Genomic DNA, 16,361 nt, shown 5'->3' with positions numbered 1-16,361 from the left:
TGGGAAAGAAAGCAAAACTCGTTTAGAAATGGTTTTTGAGATAAGTGGAGATCCTGAAGCTAGTCACAAGAGGAAGGGTTATGAGTATAAAGGAAAGACGAAGAAGAAGAACACAACGTGCTCAAAGAAAATCAAATGTCCGTTCAAGCTTGCATTTAGCAAGAGGAAATCAACGAAGAAATGGTTTCTAGCTACGGATAAGGTGGTAGGTAGTCATAACCACCCTCGTCCGGATGATCTTGAAGGGCATGCAATGGCCACAAGGCTCACTCCTCGAGAAATGGAAAAAATAGCCGAGTATAGGAAATTGTGTGTTTCACCTTACACAATGCTTCGCTTATTAAAGCAAGATAACCCGGGAAACGTATCATCTTTGTCCACCATTTACAATGCAATTGAGACGATTAAAAGGAATGAATGGAAGAATAGAAAAGTTATGCAACAATTGTTTTCTTCGGCTCAAGAGAAAGGCTACGCGGTTCAAAAGAAGGTTGGTCCGGAAGAAGAAATAACTCATCTCTTCATTGCCCATCCAAAGTGTGTTCAATTGGCTCAATCCTTCCATGAAGTTCTTATAATGGATTGCACTTACAAGACAAACAAATACGAGATGCCATTGTTGAACATTGTTGGTCGTACGTCGACGAAGTCACCGTTGCTTTTTGTTTTCTAAAGGACGAGCAAGAACCAAGTTTCACTTGGGCGTTACAACAAATGAAGGCGATCTACCGAGATGATGAGATCCTCGGGGTTATCGTGACGGACAATGACGTAGCATTGATGAAAGCAATAGAGAAAGTCTTCCCATTAGCACATAATATGCTTTGTACATTTCATATATGGTGCAATGTGATGAATAGGTGCAAGCCTCAAATTTTACCACCTAAGAGGAAAGGATTGGAAGATATTAGTAAGCTACCGGTTGATAAACAAGAGGAAGCAAAAAATAAATTCGATAAAGAATACACCAAAAATCACGCTAAATGGGTTGCCTTCTCCGGGGAATGGGAGGCATTGACTTGGTCTCTCACTGAAGAAGAGTATTATCTTAATCTTTCCGAATTTAGACAACATTGGTCTAGCCCCGAATATCCGGAGGATATAATAACGTATGTGGTGCAGCAATGGTTGTAACTGCACAAAGAGCGCTTTGTTTATGCTTTTACCAATAACTATAAACATTTTGGGAATCAAGCGACAAGTTTGGTAGAATATGCTCACCACCGGTTGAAGAAAAATCTCTTTGGGTGTGTCGATAATTTTGTGGTTGTGTTCAACGCAATGGAGAGTTACTTTAACCGCGATATTGAGAGAATTAAAGAAAAGTTCCAAAAAAGCCGCATATTTAAGTACAAAAGGATTGTAGACAAGGGTGGTAACATCAAGAATATGACGGACCTTCGGTTATTCAAGGGACTCCACTATAATGTTTCACATGCTTGCATCAAGAGGTTAATGATTGAGGTGAATTTGATTCATATATGGGGAACCACGCCGGACGAGGTGTGTGTTTGCAACATGATGAAGTCTATGGGACTCCCTTGTCGCCACATGATAGCTAAGTATGAACATGGCATAATCCCTTTATGCGATATTGATCCACATTGGAAACAGTTAAGTTTTGTCCCTCCTCCAAAGGGCGATGTCGGTGAAGAGTTTGGTGACAATGAAATGTGAAGAGCGGTTATTGAAAAATACCGAAACATGAACAAACTCGAAAGGCAAATTTTTTGGGATGACATGCGGCCTATCGTTTTCCCGCACACTTCGGAGAATGTGCAAGAACCGAGTAAAGGCAAGGGAGGAAGAGGTAGGCGAAAAACCAAAGAAACAAAAAAACAAGTTAGAGAATATGCAAAGGTGTTGTCTAAGAAGGCAAGTGAAATGACTCCTTTTACTAGAGATCCTTGTGGGAATGAGTATACATCGGCGAAGTACCAAGAACATTCGAAGCAAAGGGGAAGGAAAATTATTGAAAAAGGCGAGTCAAGTGAACGAGATATGAAGAAAAAAAGACCGATGTTACGCTCTCAACCTACTCCGTCGGAACCGAGGCAACCAAGTCTTGATGATAAAAGGTACTTGGAAGGTACACCACCTGTTGATGATAAAAGGTACTTGTAAGAACTACCTCCTTACATTAGAGATTACGTAATATCCACCCATGACGTCCCTCCGGATGGTAATTGCGGTTTCCATGTAGTCGTACAACAAATAGGGCCTTTCACTCAAGGTTCCAAGCTATATAATGATAATCAAATCACTTATGTTCGTCAAAGGTTGATGATGACACTAAAAGATAAACCGGAATTTTACAAGATAATGTTGTCCGATGGCGATGCTAGTTTAGGTGTGCAACTTGTTAGGTTTCAGACTCGTCTCCACGGGGCCGATCCAACCACAAGGGATCATTGGATGTCAATGCCGATATGTGGGCACTTAATCTCCGAGGCTTTCAATTGTGTATTGCATTATTTTTCAAAAGGTGGCAGTTTCACATATACTCCCAAAACAACCATATGTGTCGAGAAACTTAGTCATAGGAGAGTGGTGATTGCGTTGGTTAACAACAACCATTTTATAGGCCTCCGGTTAAAAGACAATTGTCCATTGCCACCGATATGCGGGTGCTCTTATTGGTCGGGATTTAACCCTGACACAATGTTGGGTTGGTGCATTATGTATGAATATAACATGGAGATGTGGAAAACTTTGGAGGAATCGGAAAAAATCATACACGGGCATGCAGTTTCCCTTGGGGATGATTAGATTTACCCTTGGCTAGAATATATGTATGCTTTTGAATATCATGTGAATGAAACATTGTGTTTCTTGGCATTTGGTCTTATATATGCTTTGAACCTCAACATAAGAATGAAACATTGTGTTTTTTGGTATTTGATCTTAATTTTGTGTTATTTGCTTGAGTTGGCATGTTTTCATTTATGTTCATTTAACTTTAGCTCGATTTGTTCTACAACTTTCCCAAACAACCGAACATCTTATGGACAGAGGATTTGGATACTTAAAAGTTCAATAGTTAACTAAAGTAACAACACCAAAATAACAAACAAAAGTGCAGGAAATTTCTAAAGCTAAAATTACATAACATTTAATATCCGAAACGCGTTATGAAAAAATGCACAAGGATGCGAAAATGATCTTCATACTTGAAATTCTTTCTCTTCCATCTTCGCCATTCATTTTTTGTTGTTAAAATAATGTCCTCATATGTTTCACCTCTAAGTCGATACCGCCTTACAATCCGAAACATAGCCATAAATTCCAAAACTCTCTCTTTAATCTTATCAAATCGGAGTAACAAAGCTATATGATAACGGTTATGAGGGTTTCCTGTGTCGGAGATGAATTGATCATGAATTTTTCCCCAATAAGTTTGACTCATAATACCATTCATTCTTCGTTCTTCATCCCTCTTTGGATAGTATAATTTGTAGCTTCTACAAAGAGAGAGATCTTCATCTAGAGTAAATTTAGCCCTATTATCTGCCATTTTCAGAAGATTTTGAGACAAAATGCTAACTATGAGACACATATTTATACCACTGAGGTGTATAACGGCTATAAAAATAGCCGTTACTTGAAATTTGTGTCATTCAAATTTCAAAACCCTGGAGTTCGGTTATATAAGAAATTTATTGATAGAACCGAACTATGAAGTTCGGTTAGTTTCGTCAAATAAGGAAAACCGAACTCAACAACACAAAAAACTCCAAAACATCCAGGACAAGGTTCGGTTACCTGGTATTATTTTGCAGGTAACCGAACAAACAAGAACTACCATGGGTTTTTTAGCTCCACAGTTCGGTTACCTGGTATTATTTCGCAGGTAACCAAACAAACAAGAACTACCATGGGTTTTTTAGCTCCACAGTTTGGTTACCTGGTATTATTTCGCAGGTAACCGAACCTTCTCCTGGATGTTTTGGAGTTTTTTGTGTTGCTGAGTTCGGTTAATTGACCCAATCTGCGAAAGAACCGAACCTTTGGATTATCAAGTTCGGTTGTTTACGAAATTTAGTTAAATAACCGAACTTTCTAATAATTTCTTAAAAACTTGAGTTTAACGAAACACATATGAGTCAAATAGCCAAACTAATCCACATCATATCTTATACTAATATATAAGTCTTCCAAACGTAAGGAAACAAACTACCAAATCCGCAATAAAAAAATCTTCCAATTGTAAAAAAACAAAGTACCAAATCCACAATAAGTTTTCTAAACATAAGAAACCAAAGTACTAATTGTTGCAATCACTCATTTATCACGACCTCTTCGTGAAACTTTTCTACCTTTGCGTTTGGGAGCTATAGGTCTTCCTTCATCACTAGGAGTGTCATCTCCACTGCTTTGTTGTTGAACCATCCGAATTGAACCTTCCCCTTCTATGCGACTCCTATTCGACGGCATGGTATGTCTTGGATCAACCTGGCTTGTATCCACAAGGTTGGGATTAAAAACATTAGTCCATTGGTTGTAGAGGTCTGTTTGTTGTCGAGTGTCCATCGGCTCTCCACTCCGGATTTTTGCCATCATTTTCTTCAACAACTTAGCACTTGTCTTCACCTTTTCTCATCAAAAACACAAGTAACTATTATTTTTCAATATTTTTTAACATTTTGAAAAACAAAAATAAGAGTAAATATCTTACCGCAGAATTTCACAAGTTCAAGGCCTGACCACCACTCATAGGGGTAGCCTTCATAACCTTCTTAGCCTCTTTCTCCATTATCGTCACTTTTGCTTTATCAGCACGGGCTTGTTGGACACTGTTTATTACACGAGGATGAGATATGTGTTCATACCATTCCATATATCCATCCAGCGGCATTTGACTCATCAAACAAATCTTGTAACTCTTCGACTGGAACAAGATAATCCCCAAAGTTTTTCTAGTGGTCCACTGATGGAGCAGGATCGTATTTGGGGGAGAAATTCTTCTCGGTGTTCTTAGTTACGACCTTATTCACCTTGAAGTTGAATCTTTCCACTTGTGGGACACTTTGGACACAACAAAGTTGTCTAAGTACTCTTCGAGGATTATACATCGTACAACCCCCAGGATAAAACAACGGTCCATTATAACCCGCAACAGGTGAGAAATGAATAACATCAACATCCTCCACCTCTTCATCTGATGCAAGTCTGTAAGGATGGAAAACCACATCTTCAACTGTTAACTTATCCAATGTCTCCCTCAACTCCAACACCTTGTTTTCCTTTTTCTTTTCTTGTGCGTTCATAAATTCATATTTACCAGCCGTGGGCTTCTCATAAGGCCAAGGAGAGTGAGCATGAGATAATTGCAGTTTAGGGAAGTGGACGTACACCCATACCTATGAGAAGAGGCAACAAATAATACATAGTCAATATGATTAGTAACAATAAACATTCATTCACCTATATATTCAAACACACAAACGATAATTTAACGGGGTACCTGAACAAGGGTGTATAAGCCTCCAAAATATAGACTTCTAAGCCTCGAAGCTTTTCTGAGTTCTGCTTGAACAAATGAAAGAACCGCAATGCCCCAAGAATAGTTGTTCACCTCATCCAAGGGGTACAATAGCTGGAGGTGATGAGCATTTACTACGTGGCCTGAAGTGTCAGGGAAGAAGATGGTTCCAAGTTGATATAACAAATAAGCAGTCACATGGTGCTTAATATTCTCCTCTGTCATCACCAACTTTCCTTTAGTAACCAAATCCTTCGTCCCTGAAAACTCATCAAACAAGGTTTTGAGCTTGATCTTTTTCAACTTCTTCTTGTACGTGCGGTTTTCCTCGAACTCATTATACTCATCACCTTCCTTAGGCTCTTTGTTAGCTCGCCTAAACTCACATTGTGCCTTTCTGTTGCTCCATCCTAGACACCTTTTGACTAATTTTTCAAGAACTTCATAACTCATCGAGGGATTGTAGCCATCTTGAACACTTTTTCCTGTAATTGGTAGGGCTGTGATTCTAAAACAATCATCCGGAGTTATTGTCATCTAACCAAAAGGTAGATGAAAGGTATCCGTCTCTGGATAAGCCATCTCAGAAAATGCAGTAACAGTGACAACATCAAATTTTTGGTGCGCATGTTGTATCCCGTTCCATAATAAAAAATGAAATATCGCCAAGCAGACCTCATCACACTCATTTTGTATATTCCATTCCTTGTTCTTCTGACGTTTCAAAACGCGAACAACATTTTTATGATCCTAAAAAAACAACATCATATCTTATATACTAATATATATAGAAAAGAACAATATATGACAAAATATAATAAAATGACTGAGAAATCTAAATCTTGATGGTTAAGATTGAACCATACCTTTGTCGCAAAGATCTTGGCATCCCATGAGTTTTTGTATCCCATCAATACCTCCCGCCATCTCTTGGAGTACCATAAGTAGGATTCTTTGGCGGCAAACACAAATCCTTATGAGGAATGTATGAATATCTAGCACAAGGATTTTTAAGCGCCTTTTTAGGTCTCTTTACCACTATTTCCGCTTGTTCCTCTTCATCCGAGTCCTCCTCTGATCATCATCCTTGTCTCCATCTTCCTCATCCGAGTCCTCCTCATCATCTCCACCCTCATTTCCCTCTCCTTGAGATGGTTCATATTCTCCACCTTGATTGTGTTCTTGACTGCTAATCTCTTCCACAATCTCTTCATTTACTTGTTGGATTACGTTGTCATCGCCACCCTCATCATCGCCACCCTCATTTCCTTCTCCTTGAGTTGGTTCATTTTCTCCACCTTGATTGTGTTCTTGACTGCCAATCTCTTCCACAATCTCCTCATTTACTTTTTGGATTACGTTTCAAAATTATCTCTATTGAGACCATTGATGAGTGCCAAATATTGTATATATTTATCCCTTTTTGTTGGCATTTAACTCATCTTTTGTGCATTAATTATACATTTTATCCCATATTCTGTATTTTCATTGTTTTCAAGAATAAATATTTTTCTTACTTAATTTTATATTTTTAGGTAATAAATAAAGTCTGGATGACTTGCGGAGCGGAAAAGAGCTGAAGAGTGGTGAAAAGCCGGAAGAAATTACGCAAGGAAGCCGCAAAGAATGGAGCGCACGTCCAAAAAGCTAGGAATGGGCTCAAGAAGGAAGAATTGTTCTTAAAGAAGATATGGGCTTGGCATACCCAAGGCCCAAAACCCTTACCCAAACCCATTTTCTATAACCAATACCGCCTCCATCTTCAGCCGTCGGATTGGATCCATCTCATCATCCGATGGTCGCTCCTTCATCGCGCATCAAAATCTGAAGCTCCTATCAAACACCATAGTGCCTAAATTCCAAGCCTTCAGATTAGATTGTAGTTGAATCCAACGATCGCTTCTTTGCCTGCGCATCAAACCCAGATACTTCCGCTTAACACTACAACACCTAACTCCATCTGGCGCCGTTAGTTTCGTTGTATATCTGCATCCAACGGTCGCTGCCAGCATCTTCACTTTTATCCGTTAGATCAATCTTCATCTCCACACCCCACGGCTAAGCATCGCAAGACATCGAAATCTGATGAGCCCGCCTCACACTCGAACAACCTAACCCTATACCCATCAAACCAAACAGACCTTACCCAAATTCTCATCTTCCTCCTTCGAGCAGTCGAGCTCTGCTCCTGCCATGTCCGCCACCTTACCCTGCCCCGCTCAACCACCACCTCAACCACCACCATCTCCTCTCAAATCAACCAAACAACATAACCCATCTCCACTACCATCATTACAACCTATCTAGCCACCTAATTTCCCATTTTTATACACGTTTTTCTCAAAACCCTAACGTGTGGAAAATTGGTAAATTAGGTGAGTTAGGAGAGCAATTGGAGGCGTGGATAACATCAGGAGAACAATTAGAGGCGTGGGTCGAAGTCAGAAGCAATCATCAGTGATTAGGTAAAACTAATTCCAATTTTTCACCAAACCCTAATTTACTGTTTTGGGGGTTTTTCTTTTAAAGTGTAATTGGGTATAAATATGGGTTGTGGGTGTTGTTGTAAAGGTTATGCCTGGAATAGCCGGCGTCCAGGACTTTCATGTTCTGTGTAATTTCAGTTTTCTTTTACAATCTTTTTGTTCACTGTTTCTTCCATTTTTATGCCATGTTCATGTTTATCTCACTGCTAAGTTAACTGTTAATGTTTATATTTGCTGTTTAATTTAAGTTAATTTCCTGTTTAGGGTTTGTTTAAATGTCTGTTAGTGTCAACTGTTTAGGTTAAGTCTTAAATGACATGTTTTGTTCACTGTTAGTGGTAGAAATTTAGGTTAGAATTAATGGAAATTGAGATAATTGAGAAATGGGGGGAAATTAGTGTCCATTGTTGCTTGTGATTGACTGTGCTGTTAAAAGACAGTCAATTCTAGGAGAAAAACAGTTGGACAAGCTTCTTCTCCTCCCATTCCATTTACGTATGCCTAGAGCCACTGCCTTGGCCTTGCATTGTCACCACTGTTAGCTTCTCATCTTCACTACCCTTGGCTTAGGCCTTGATATGTAACTGTTTCCAGTCACTGTCATCACCTAGTAGTTTCTTTGATGTTTTTTTTTTAGTTTACTTGTTCATTGTCTCACATTTTGTCACTTTCATTGTCACCCTAACTTTTACTTTGTTCCACTCTGTTTTGCTTTTGTTTTCTGTTTTGTTACTCATTATCTTGTTCACACTGTTTTGTTCACTGCCACTCCAATTCTCCTCCATTTCAATAGCTGCTACTACTTGCCTTGCTCTGCTGCCTTGTCTCCCCCTGCTGCTGTGCACTTGCCCTTTGCACTGCTGCATTGCTTTCCTTCCTCTTCCTACTGCTGCTGCAACTGAGCTTGGCTCACAGCAATCCAAAAGCCCAAGCTCAGTTCTCAGTTCAAGACCAAGCCCAGGTTTGAACCAAAAGTTGAAGCCCACTGTCCATTGTTTGTACAAACTGAAGCCCAGTTCATTAAGGCTCACAGCCCAGTTCATTAAGGCCCAGCCACAGTTTAGGTTAAGGCTCAAAGCCCAATTCAGTCAACTGTTGGCTTAATCAAAAGCCTAATCCAGAGACCAAAGCCCAAGTTCACAGTTCATCATTCAAAGGCCCAAAGCCTAGTGCACTTCAAGACCAACTGAGCCCAAGCTCAGTTCATTTCATTGTTAAAAAACAACCCATTAGGCCCAATTTACTCAAAGGGTATTCAAAGCCCAATAGCCAACTAGAACCCAAAATAGCTAAACACTACAAAACACACCCAGTCTCTGTGGATCGACCCGTACTTGCACGAGCTACAACTGACGACCGTGCACTTGCGGTATTACTGTAGGCCCGCGTTTCATTGCGCTTAATTTTCACGCTTCTCCGGCCTACCAACCATGCTTAGCATTTTTGGTTCCACGATGACCGGCATCACAATGTATTTTGCCTCGTGGCGTGGGAGTTCTCATCTCTTCCGGTAAAGGTAGCTTTGATTTTGTAGATTTTTTACCTCTACCATTAATCAAGAAAACAAAAGATATTAGATTAAGATAAGATAAATGGATGAATTAATCATTGACAAGAATAAAAGTCTAGAACTATAAGGGTGGAGTTCGGTTACTTTAACTTATTTAAAATTTTTTGCGAAACAACCGAACTGTGTTGGCAAAGTTCGGTTATTTAGGAACTCAACATAGTGGCCAAAACAACACAGTTCGGTTAGATTGGATTTGTTGTTTTCTATTTTCGTAATAAGGGTAAAGTTCGGTTACTTTCCCTTATCTAAAAATTTATGCGAACCAACCGAACTGTGTTGGAAAAGTTCGGTTATTTAGGAACTCAACATAGTGGCCAAAACAACACAGTTCGGTTAGATTGGATTTGTTGTTTTCTATTTTCGTAATAAGGGTAGAGTTCGGTTATTTTTCCTTATTTAAAAATTTATGCGAACAAACCGAACTGTGTTGGAAAAGTTCGGTTATTTAGGAACTCAACATAGTGGCCAAAACAACACAGTTCGGTTAGATTGAATTTGTTGTTTTCTATTTTCGTAATAAGGTTAGAGTTCGGTTACTTTCCCTTATTTAAAAATTTATGCGAACCAACCGAACTGTGTTGGAAAAGTTCGGTTATTTAGGAACTCAACGTAGTGGCCAAAACAACACAGTTCGGTTAGATTGGATTTGTTGTTTTTTATTTTCATAATAAGGGTAGAGTTCGGTTACATTGTAGTTTTCAAAACTTTTGCGAAACAACCGAACTGTGTTGGATAAGTTCGGTTATATGAGAACTCAACATAGTGGGAAAAACAATACAGTTCGGTTAGATTGGATTTGTTTTCTTCTTTTGGGAATAAGGGTTGAGTTCGGTTACTTTGTAGTTTTTAAAATGCGAAACAACCGAACACAGAGTTCAGTTACTTAGTTTTAAATCGAAAACAACCGAACTGTTCTTCGTGTTCTTCGTTTTCAGGAAGTTCGGTTAGTAAACTAGGTTTTTTTGGAAAATCGACCTAACTGAACATGGCTCCGTAACTGCTGTTAAAACCCTATTTTGACGATTTCTATTCGATTGAAGCAATCAAAATCAAATTAAAGTGAAGGGTTTGTTGTAAAATACCTCCGGAGTGGTCCCATGACAGAATCAGGTTGCGGCTGGCGTCTTTTATACTCGATGATGCGTTTAGCTTGCGGTTCAACTTCTTCAACAATTTCACCCGGGAGATTTGCTAGATGCCCCAATGGGAGACCTGTTCCTGGGAGTCGATTGGTACTCTTACAACGAACCATTCTTATATTTGATCGATTAATCGATGAAAACGATGTTGAAACGGGGAAGAAGAAGATGAGAACAATTTTCGTTTTTGAAACGGAGAAGAAGAAGAGTAGAACTGTTTCTTTTTGTTTTTGTTTTTGTTTTTATTTTTGTTTTTATTTTAGATAAAGTTAGAGATGGTTATTAGGTTAGGATTAATTTTAATTAGGATAAGGGGCAAATTAGTAATCCCATTTGATTTTAGGACACCTCTTAAAATTGTAGGTGAGTGGCCTAATAGGACCATGCCCCCCGAAAAAAACCATGGTCCCCAAAATATCGTTCTTTCAGAATATACATTTGGGAGAACAGAGCCTTGTAGTTTAATTTGGACTCTTCACACTGATTTTTGTGTTACAGAAACACAGTGATAAGAGTCGTTACCTTCAGTTTAACCCATAGGATCAAGCAGTTTAACTGATACAAGTAATAGTGTACGGTGTATCATATCCGCAAGGTATTATTACTCTGTTTGTCTCTTCCAAACTTGAAATTAAGATGAGAATTTCCTTCAAATTTCCATAGTTCCTTCCCACAAAGACCAACCATCTATCTCCAAGGAATATATATATAGCAACATTACATTTCTGTTCACGGTTGTGCAGAGGATGGTTGAGGTCCACTCCACCCAAAGGGCCAACCAGATTGATCTGTTTCACATATGGCATGCTAGATGAGGTCGCCATCTCTCCAGTGAGCAGGGAGTTTACCCGCCTGCAAGGTAATCAAATGCTCTAATTCAGCTGAATACATCCACAGCTGAATTTTCAGCAAACCCTTGTACGGGTTCTAAATGACGGACCCAGCAGATTGAAAAAAAATACAAAAACCTGTAATTTTCTTTGTTCGACTGCATAAGTTGTTTCTTCCAAGATGTTCACTTGATTTCTTATCTCGAATTTCATTCTTCCACAAACATGTTAATCACCAATCTCCAATTTAGTTCTATTAATGGATGTAGTGCAATGTACGTACTGTCCTTGTGTGGACTACATGCAAAGAAAAGAAGCTTAAATTTCCATTTCCAAGTCAAGAGCACTGTAATACCAATACCGGTCAATGAGAGAAAGCTCAAATCAATTTCAAATCATTAAGTTGGAGTTCTTATAGTTGATTAAGTTAAGGCTATAAATAGCTGGTTTTCTTATATTGAGCCATTCTGCACAAAAGCTTCCAAAATCAACCAATAGAGTAGATTTAATTTCAGTTAGCCATGAATTCATTCATTATGACTACTCAAATAAAACCATTTCCAATTCTTCTTCATTTCTTGCTCGTTATATTCATCAGCATCAGTCCATGCTCATTAGCCGCCTCTAATAATGGATGCCATGAACAGGAAAGAATAGCTCTCTTGAATATCAAGTCATCTTTGGAAGACCCTTCTCATCGCTTATTTTTCCTGGAGAGACAGTGTCCAACATCGAAACTGCTGTGAATGGCGTGGTATTAGATGTTCAAGCGAGTCTTTTCATGTCATATCCATTGACCTTCGAAATATAGACTTGGACTACGAGGTAAATTGTCTCCTTATTTGTTCAACATTACTAATTTGGAGTATCTTGATCTTAGCTTCAATGATTTTCTGGGATCATAAATAACACATCAGTTTTCTCATCTAACAAAACTCACCCATCTGGATCTCTCACTTTCAAACTTTTCAGCGTCCATCTCGACAGTAACCTAACATTTCTGCAATACCTCGACCTATCATGCATTTTCCGAATGGGAGAAAACATTTCTCGATTGCAGCACCTAGACCTTGCTGGCAACACCATAACAAGTTCTATCCATTCTTCAATCTCCAATCTAAAATACCTACACTTTCTTGACTTGTCTGTTAATAAATTCCAGGAACCCATACCTGAATTAATTTGCGAGATTTTTCCTCTTCAACACCTTGATTTACACTATAATAACATAACAGGAACAATACCCAGTTGTATCACAAAGCTCCGAAATCTTAGAGTCTTTAATGTTTACGGAAACTCTATTAGAGGAACAATTTCATTAATCTCTTTGATCGATGCATTGAACCTAACTGAGCTGGACCTGGGGTCAAATAAATTGACCGTAGTTGTAGATCAATACCTAGATCAAAACAAATTTATACTAGAGGATTTAAGGTTGGTATCATGCAATCTGAAGGGATTCATCCCTACTTTCATTTGTAATTTCACACATTTGAAGTACTTGGATTTGTCTGATAATAACCTCACCGGAGCAATCCCTTCTTGCATATCGAAACTAAAAAAACTCTTTCGATTAGATTTGTCGAATAACAGACAGACTTCGTGATCCCTTCCCTCTTTTACCTCCAGATGTCGATAATATTAATTTGTCAAATAACGTACTTTCGGGTTTAATTCCTTCTTCAATATGCTCGCGAAAACCGGAACTAAGAATTGACGTTTAGTCCCAAAGTTACTGGGCTTGGGACACTTTATTCCTGCCATCTCAGGCCTAGTACGCAGAGATCCAAACTCACCAAATTTCATACGGGTTAATCCTTTTTCGACCGATTTAGTCCAGAACCAACTTTTCCTTGGGCAACAGACAAATGTTTTTCGTAATTTAGTTTCTAGTTTTCATTTTCGTTTCATTGAAACAACTCTCCTGGACGAAGAAAAAAAACATAAAGCAACATATCTTCGTTTCAATGAAGTTTCAATTTTCAAACCTAATTACGATAATCGAACATCACTGGATTCATCTTCGGAAAATCTAAATTGTCGTCATCAGTTCCTTTTCTCGAAGATTAACTCAAAATCAATTTGAAAATTTCATCATTTGGAAGAGATTTTAAAGATGAGAACATGTTCTTATCATTTAATTTGAGTTACTCTCCCTCCCTCCTATTGAAAAGCAAAGAGAGAAACTCTTTAAACTCCTCTTCTTTTTCATCGCATCTGAAGATTTAGAGAAATAATTTTTGTTTGGTTAATAGAAAACAAAGTTCATAGACATATTACGGTTCATGGATCTAATGCGTTCGAAGAAGATGTCATTTGTTCAGCTTATGTTTGCCTCAAATCTGCTCTCCTGATTTGATTTCTCAAGTTGAAGACGTTGATGTTCCTGATTTCCCTCGTGGTAAGATTTTATTCTTTTCTTAGCTACACCGCTAGTACATATGTTTTACTTGTAATTGAAATTGTTTTGCATTATTGATCTGTTTTGTAGGAGGAGGAAGTACTTTGAGTAAGTAGAAAAAAAATACAACAGAAGATAATGATTTTGGTGATGACATTTCTGGGAGACTACCTGGACATACAAATAGAATCACCTTGAAGGTAATAAACTCAGAAAATTATTTTTTGCAAATATAATCACCTTATTTGATATATTCATCATAGACATCGTTAAATGTGCATTAGTTTATGTAGACATGGGTACGTTAGTGGTTTACACCTCTAAGAAAATTGAAATGGATGTAGCTAGTAACTATGTGAAACCATGAAATGTTGTATTTGTAAATGTGCATAAGTTTAAGTAGGTAGTTAATTGTTCTAGTGACATTTGTTATTACATGTACATTGGTCTCATAGGCTCCTAAGTCCTAATAATCATAAGTTCTGACATTTGGTAGAAAAAATATTATTTAAGCTTTCGATGATCACGGTCTTTAAGTTGATTCCTGTTCTCATTAGTTTTCCTTTGCAATGTCATCTTATTTCCAATAACTATCACTTGGTGATTTATTCATTTCGTGTATGGATTTTCTCTCCAATTAATCTATGCTCATCTGTCAATTTATTCCCATTTTGCGTAGAATTTGAGTTTATTTTACTTCTGTCAGTTTTGCATTTTTCTCATGGAGTGGGTTTGATATGTTGATAGACTATGATATATGGTAGAAGACCAATGCCAACAAGAATGACAATGGTGTTGATGGGTCTGCCAGGTGGCTGATTTGTTAATTGTCTCCAGTTCCTGAAATAGTTTAAAGTTCTCACAGCCATTCTTTTTTGTTCTTGTTCTCGGTGCAATTGGTATACAACAATCTTGTGCACAAACTCCTACACCCCCATTTCCTCAGAGAGATGATAGAGTCAGTGGCTCAGGTATATCACAAGGAATAGTTGGATATAGTGGCGGTGATAGGGGTCGTAGCCAGAGGTACCACCCTTATTTTGTCAGTTGCCGATTAGCTTGACATTGTCTCTTGACAGTCACATTACCATGCTTCTATAAGTGTACAAATTGGTGCATTTGTAATATGGTGATTTAATTTAAAAAAGGATTTGAAATGGTTTCAGCTGAGACGAACAAAGAAGGTTATAGCTTGAGCATCTGATATGATTGAGTTCAAAGAATGTTATAGCTTGGTACATATTTTTACACTGAAAGATGCATGAGTATGATTTTAGAATCAAAACAGTATGTTCTCTAACTGACTTTGTTAATAACGACAGTGGTCTAATGGGTCGACTGACGAGAATGTGAAAGAAGGATATACATTTATAATTTTGATCAAAGAATGAACAAGTATGTGTCACTCTGTCTCTCTCTTCCTCCCTGCCTTCTCTTATACCAGTACTAATAGTCGCTGAATTTGTATTCGTAATCTGCATTAATAAAGATGTTTACTTCTTATGAAAAGATTGAGCCAGAGGATTTTTTGTGGCACCCTCTTGGTCCAAAGCGAGGAGAGCTGCGAGGTTTCTCTTTCATTCAGTTAAGTACCAAAGAGGTATATCATCCATTACTTTCAACTTCTATGTATTTTTATACATCTATATATTTTTTCTAGGAAGATTCGAAATGCTTGAATAGCAATGTAGTACAGAGTGAGCAGGTTCTAAATAATCTTAGATTTTTAAGATTCATTGTATGTTAATGTGTACATAGTTGTACACCTGTTGATTCTTGATGTGTACCTAATTGTACACCTGTTGATTAATGTGCACACAATTGTATAAATGTTGATTTTTGATGTGTGCATTATTGTACACATGTTGATTTTTGAGGTGCACCAGGTTGTACACTTCTTGATTTTAGATTCACTCTCTAAAATGCGGTGAGATTCTTTGTTTCACTACTGACTTTTCCATTTGTTACGTTAATGAATGTATTAAAAGTGGATTTTGTAACGTAACTTCGATGACTTGAACAAAGGACTAATTGAGAACCAGTTTGTGCATATTTTGTTATTGAATTATTAACGTGCACATAATTGTACACTTATTGATTCTTAATGTGTACATAATCGTACACAATAATTTTTAATGTGCACATAATTGTACACATGTTGATCCTTTATAATTGTACACCTGTTGATCCTTTCTTATACTTTTATGGTAATTGCAGGGCCTTATGTCACTTCCTTGACCATGTGAAATTCGAGAGCAAAGATGACTTTTCTGAGAAGTCCAAAACCTGAGCTCTTTTACTGAACTTAAGGTGTGTCTTTATTTTGTTTGTATGGATTTACTTTTCCTTCTGATTCCTATTCCTTCGAATCCATCTGATCTCCTCCCAGACTTTTTTGCAATTGAACTTTGTTGTTCTCTTTCATATTATACGAAGAGTTATTAAGGATGTGT

At 37.9% G+C, this 16,361-nt stretch overlaps 1 protein-coding gene across 1 annotated transcript; it reads right to left on the bottom strand.

The window, feature by feature from the left end:
* Positions 1-6,520: 6,520 nt before the first annotated feature.
* Positions 6,521-15,389, bottom strand: LOC113344885 (major centromere autoantigen B-like). The gene is made up of 2 exons (XM_026588777.1): positions 15,275-15,389; positions 6,521-6,828 (listed from the first exon to the last, which is right to left on the bottom strand). The coding sequence occupies exons 1-2, from the start codon at positions 15,387-15,389 to the stop codon at positions 6,521-6,523; spliced, it is 423 nt and encodes a 140-aa protein (XP_026444562.1).
* Between the last annotated feature and the right edge of the window lie 972 nt (positions 15,390-16,361).

Source organism: Papaver somniferum, unplaced genomic scaffold (assembly GCF_003573695.1).
Source record: "Papaver somniferum cultivar HN1 unplaced genomic scaffold, ASM357369v1 unplaced-scaffold_80, whole genome shotgun sequence".
In the NCBI taxonomy this organism is placed as follows: domain Eukaryota; kingdom Viridiplantae; phylum Streptophyta; class Magnoliopsida; order Ranunculales; family Papaveraceae; genus Papaver; species Papaver somniferum.
This window is presented reverse-complemented; position numbering and strand designations above follow the sequence as displayed.